This window comes from Dufourea novaeangliae, unplaced genomic scaffold (genome assembly GCF_001272555.1).
Source record: "Dufourea novaeangliae isolate 0120121106 unplaced genomic scaffold, ASM127255v1 scaffold89, whole genome shotgun sequence".
Taxonomy (NCBI): domain Eukaryota; kingdom Metazoa; phylum Arthropoda; class Insecta; order Hymenoptera; family Halictidae; genus Dufourea; species Dufourea novaeangliae.
Window position 1 is genome coordinate 1580536 of NW_015373988.1, and position 6390 is coordinate 1586925.

At 37.1% G+C, this 6390-nt stretch overlaps 1 protein-coding gene across 1 annotated transcript; it reads left to right on the forward strand.

Annotated features, from left to right (window-relative positions):
* Window positions 1-509: 509 nt before the first annotated feature.
* Window positions 510-3834, forward strand: LOC107187437 (glucose dehydrogenase [FAD, quinone]-like). Its single transcript, XM_015575542.1, has 5 exons — window positions 510-914; window positions 1493-1928; window positions 2050-2446; window positions 2997-3279; window positions 3439-3834. The coding sequence occupies exons 1-5, from the start codon at window positions 510-512 to the stop codon at window positions 3805-3807; spliced, it is 1890 nt and encodes a 629-aa protein (XP_015431028.1). The 3' UTR covers window positions 3808-3834.
* The last annotated feature ends 2556 nt before the right edge of the window (window positions 3835-6390 follow it).

Below are 6390 nucleotides of genomic sequence, written 5' to 3' on the forward strand. Positions count from 1 at the left end.
CATTTTATTAAGCATGTATAATTCTCGATTAAAAAAACTTCTTAAAATTTTTGCTTGAATGCAGCTATCATAAAAATTCTAGGGAAAACAGGTAGCCCGACCCTTCCTCTACGACGCTTTCATATCAATACAATGCCCAATCTCCGTATTGTTTACAATTGCCTGGCATCTTCTAAGCATATTTTTTGGGTAAAGATCAGCAGAAGAACTAAAATTGGGCCAAAACCAAAAATTGAGCTATACTTCTCTTGAAGTCCCCTATAAACCAGCAAAGTTTTAAAAAAATCGGAATTTTCGGGTTACCGAACTTCCCTTGTTAGACAATGATGATCCTATTGTTACAATTACCATTCCCAGTATCAGGCTGTGAGGATAATAATATTGCTACTGTTTTATATTAAAATTCCTACATTTTTTCAGCGACATTATAGTAAAAACAAATACATTTCCAACGGACATAGCCATCAAGTTGGGACTCCTCACAGTGATTCCGGTAGCCAACGAAAAATATGGCGCTAACTGGTATCGCCGCCATACTAATACGGTTCAGCCCCGCCATCAATGTGTTAGTCTTGATACTTTTGCGGGTGTTGATCGATCTGTATCGACCCGACATCGTGGACCGTGAATCCAGGGTGAAACCAGTACTTTCGGCTGACTTGCAATGCAGTTACGATTTCGTGATAATCGGGGGTGGGTCAGCCGGTTCGGTGATCGCTAATCGTTTATCAGAGAATGGTAATTGGACGGTGCTCCTGCTGGAAGCTGGTCGAGAAGAGCCAGAGGTATCCGATGTACCTATGGCGTTTGCGTCTCTTCAGCTGTCTCCAGTGGACTGGCAGTTTAAAACTGAACCATCGAACCGTTATTGCTTAGCGATGAACAATCGACAGTGTAACTGGCCTCGCGGCAAGGTATGAGGAATTGAATCCTTATGTTTACTTCGAGTAATCCGGTATTACTTCGTAAATGTCCTACTTCAGGTTCTAAAGGGCTTTAAGTCTTAACCTCTTGCCTTATAACATCGAGGCAGACTCGTGGTGACGATATCAAAATGGATTCAACGAATAAAAATATTATTCGATTTCTCTGAGTCAATGTTAAATTCTAGTTTGCTGATTACAATTGTGATAAGTACACAAATTCTTTTTGTTTCCGGGGAATTATTGATGATAAAGTAATTCTGGAGACTGCAGATATCAAGGAAATCATAAGGCAAGAGGTTAACACATTTCAGACCGGTAGCCTATAGTAGGCAAGAGCTCAACATCGGAACGCGTACAATGGCGTAGCATACGAAACTCTTTGTAATATTACAGTTCGAATATTTCTTTAATATTTTCTCGACCTAGATGAAAAAAAAGTAACACTTGAAGGTGACCTTACAAAATCATGAAAAATAAAGAGTTCACAATAAATTTGTTATAATCACATTAAAGCTGTCTTGAAACCATGCTATGTATTTCTTTGAATTTTCCATTTATTGTTCAAGACTCTCGGTGGTAGCAGTGTGTTGAACGCGATGTTGTACATTCGTGGCAACAAGAACGGCTACGATGAATGGGAGAGGTTAGGTAATCCAGGCTGGAACTACAAGAGCGTGCTACCCTACTTCAAGAAGTCAGAAGATATGAGAATCGAAGAGTACAAGAATTCCCCTTATCACAGTACCGGTGGATACCTAACTGTCGAGTATTTTAAGCATCGGACTCCTCTAGCGGACTATTTGATAAAGGCAGGCCAAGATATGGGATACGACGTTGTGGACTCGAATGGGCCCAAACAAACCGGATTCACATTTTCCCATGGCACCTTGAGAGACGGACTACGTTGTAGCACTGCCAAAGCTTTTCTTCGATCAGTTTCGAAGAGAAAGAATCTACATGTCAGCTTGAAGTCGACTGCAGAAAAGATTTTGGTGTACAATGGCAAGTGCACGTGATATTCTTCGTGCTACCATCATTTTATAAGTGAAATTGAATTTGATCAGGCTTTGCTTCGATAATTGCTAGTCACTCTTTTACTTTCATTAATTCTCTTGATTCGCAGATGGAGAATCGAAGACCGCGCATAGCGTCCAATTTCGTGTTGGATCAAAACTCTACAAGGTAAAAGCGAGTCGCGAGATTATTTTATCCGCTGGCTCGATACAATCACCACAATTGCTGATGGTGTCCGGTATTGGCCCAAAAGATCACCTGAATGAAGTGGCAATCCCATTGGTGCATGATTCGCCTGGTGTGGGTCAAAATCTTCAGGATCACATATCGATAGGCGGTATGGTTTACCTTATAGATAAACCAGCGAATTACACGGGCAAAGAGCATTTTTCATTTAATCTGCCGAAAACCATCACGGTGAATGCTTTTAAGGAATTTACTAAGGATCATACTGGACCTCTGTATGCGTATCCGCTTAGTGAAGGGATGGCCTTCATTAATACCAAGTTAGTACTTTAACCCTTAACTACAGACCATCGTTGCAGAGACGAATTTGAGTTTTCGTTCACTATCATCCAGTGGAGAATTTCGGAAGCTCTAAGTACTTGTGTACTTTCAACTGACAGTAACTTAGCGCCTTATTTTCGAAACGATAACGAAAAATAACATTCAATTGGTTATTAAAAGTTTTACAAAGTTAATCGATGTGGAATTATCCATCTCTGGCAAGAGTGGTCTTTATAAGCGTTGTTCTGTTTTAAAGAGTGTACGAATACTTTTTTTACCCACTGTATACGTTTGACCAGTTCCGGGATGAGCCCCGCCTAGTGGTGGGTTTGACTCGGGGACAGTTAGCGTGGAAGTCGCTTCGAGCCAGTAAAGCATCTTTACTGTATTAATATTATACCTAATATGCATACCTTTCACGAGTTACTTCTATAACGAAAAATTGTAACCTTCCTACACGTAACTGGACAGGTGTTCTTCGTCGGCAGTTATTAATCAAGTCTCACGCCAGAACTTTTTACTAATTGGACGAATAAATCCCTAATTCAGGTATGCAAACAAATCGGAAGATTATCCGGATATACAGTTGTTCCTGTCAACTATAACCGATAACACAGACGGTGGTATTTTTATTAAGAGGGGTTGCAACGTGAACGATGAGTTCTATGAAAAAATGTACCAAAATATACTGTTTCAAGATGCATATCAGATCATGCCACTTCTACTAAAACCTCGAAGCAGAGGATACATTAAACTCCGTTCCAAGGACGTACATCAGCACCCGATCATCGTTCCCAATTATTTTAAGGATCCTCAGGATCTTAATGTTCTGGTGAGAAAGCTTTATCGATTCTGTTTAGTACCGACATAGGTCGACTTTTTCAAGATATTTATGTTTCTGTTTTATTTCGATTTGTGCTACACCCAATAGATATACGTATTAATAATTTAAGAAATCAGAAACCACTAATGATTTTCTAATTTGACGCAGGCTGATGCAGCAAAGTTCATTTACGAACTGAGTCAGACCCCGACAATGAAGCTGCTGAACACACGACCGAACCCGAACCTTATTCCAAGATGCTCGGTATTCCCATTTCCATCGGAGGATTATTGGAAATGTTTCGCTCAACATTATTCAATGACGATTTACCATCCAAGTGGGACATGTAAAATGGGACCTGCGAAAGACCCAATGGCTGTCGTCGATCCTAGATTAAGGGTTCACGGAATTTCTAGACTACGGGTGGTCGATGCTTCGATCATGCCGAAAATCTCTGCTGGAAACACGAATGCGCCGACTATTATGATAGCTGAAAAGGCTGCAGACATGATTAAGGAAGATTGGAAAATGGACTAAATATGTTCTTTTTTATATTGTCTGCAAGTTCGATTCGTGGTATGTGGCTGTTCCTGTAATTATGATTCCACGGTACTAGGAAACACGATATTATATTTTTGTCGAAAATGAGGAAGTACCAGGCAACTTCTGGACGATAGTGTACGTATGTAGAATGTGCATGTACAAGGTATCAAGAAATTACATATTGCGGCTATCATACAAGGATTCTAGACTTTGGTTTGGTGGAGATTGAAGGAAGAAAGGTGCCATAAAACTGACCTTGACTTTGAATTTCAAGGTAAAATTTTTTGTTCACTGCATCGTATACTAGTCATCGTGGGGATTAAAGTTGTGGGAGGAACACTCAATGGGTCAGAATGCAACGATTCTCTTGAAAAATAATGTTAAATTTCCATTAATTTGTATCTGATTTTATTTCCAAACTTAAAATTATCATACAGAATAAAAGATATTTGCAGAACGGTAATCTTTTCTTTATGTTATTACATGTATATGATTAGAAAACAAATAACTACTTTCTTATATAGCATCCCTGAAGAAAATGACGTACAACAACTCCGTTTACAATTAATCACGAAATTAGATAAATATTTTTGCGATATTGAACGAAATCAAATGTATGATAATGCTATATTACTCGATCCACGTTTTCGTCACTTGTTACAAAAATAGCATGTACAGTAAAACCTGTTTTTGTGCGGTCCTTTTTTATATGATTTTATTTTTATGCGATTTGTTTTGTGCGATTTTATTTTTGTGCGATTTTTTTTGTGCGATTTTTTTTTATGCGGTATATGAATTTCAACGGCGTTGGCATTACTGTAATGTTTTCTCTCAGTGTACATATAAATATACACTTCAAGACGCTGTGTTCATTTGGTTTAAACAGTTTCCCGACAATGTACATTCAATTATTTTCGCTCGACGCGCTAGCAGCATACGCTTTGTATTCCGAGTTTTATCCACGACTCACGTGATTAAGGATTCATTTTATAGTGAGATTAAAGGTAAATAAATTAATTACTTTTGTTTCTATTTGTATATAGTTTTTATGATTTTCATTTTATTTTTAAACATATGTACTCCCTTAGAATGAATAATTGTAGCCAAACAAAAGTGAAAAGAAAGACAATTCCATTAGAAACAAAAAATCTAATATTAAATAGACTAGCAGATGGTGAACCAATTCATCACAAGAAGATGCGCGTTAAGGATTACGACGACTAGCAGTGAATTATGTAATGTGCATTTTGAAAACTTCTCCATGTATACAATGAAAAATTAAATGCTTTTATAATGTGTAATTTAATTATTTATTTTGTTTGGAAGCACTTTCTCATGTATTTCGTAAATAATTGACGTATTTTCTAAGTGCGACTTTTTTTATGCGGTCCCTCTCCGCCGCATAAAAAAAAATTTCTGTAGTATGTCGTACAAAGTTGTTTATTATATGTAGTATTTATGAAATTTCCGAATATTTTTTTGTGCGGTTTCTATCTACCGCATAAAAACAGGTTTTACTGTACTGCTGAATCAGCAGTCCTGGGTATATATAACCCATGCGTATGTAAGGAAGAACAGTGTATGAAGTGAAGTGTTTTTAGAGTGTATGTTATTAACATAGGTATTAAGCATAAATCAGTGTTTAAAGGTTTAGTCTATTGTAATTGGAAGAAAAGTTGAATAATTAAAATGCGTTCATTTATCCTTGGACAATCAACATATAGAGTAAAGTAGCCGAATATGAGATCCATTTTATTGAGCATGTATAATTCTCGATTAAACATACTTTAATTGAAATACGATACACGTTTCAAATGAAAGATGTGTACACTTTTACAACATATTAGAAATTTTAACGAAACAAATTGAGTTCCACCATAATAAAATAAACATGAAAAGTATACAAAAACATAAATTCAAAGACTGGTCGCCTAATATAAGACCCGTGTTCATCTTGTCAAAACTTATTTTTTCTGTCTTTTGTGTCACATTGGGAATATAAAAGTAATTGCGTCTGTACCACAGTCTTCATGGGCCCACCGGTAACACTGAACCCATTGTTTATTCCGAAGCCAATAAGATATTTAAGACAAGATTGAAATTCCTATCTTTCTTGTTGTCTAGTACGAGCATGACCAGTAAAATTGTAACTTGAATGCAGCTATCATAAATATTCAGGTGAAATCAGGTAGCCCGACCCTTCCTCTACGACGCTTTCATATCAATACAATCCCCAATCTCCGTATTGTTTATAATTGCCTGGCATCTTCTAAGCATATTTTCTGGGAAAAGATCAGTAGAAGAACTGAAATTGGGCCAAAAACAAAAATTGGGCTATACTTCTCTTGAGGTCCCCTACAAACGAGCAAAGTTTTAAAAAAATCGGAATTTTTGGGTTATCGAACTTCCCTTGTTAGACAATAAAGATCCTATTGTTAGAATTACCATTCTAAGTATCAGGCTGTGTGGATAATAGTATTGCTACTGTTTTATATTCAAATTCCTACATTTTTTCAGCGACATTACAGTAAAAACAAGTTGGGACTCCTAACAGTGATTCTGGTAACTAACAAAAAG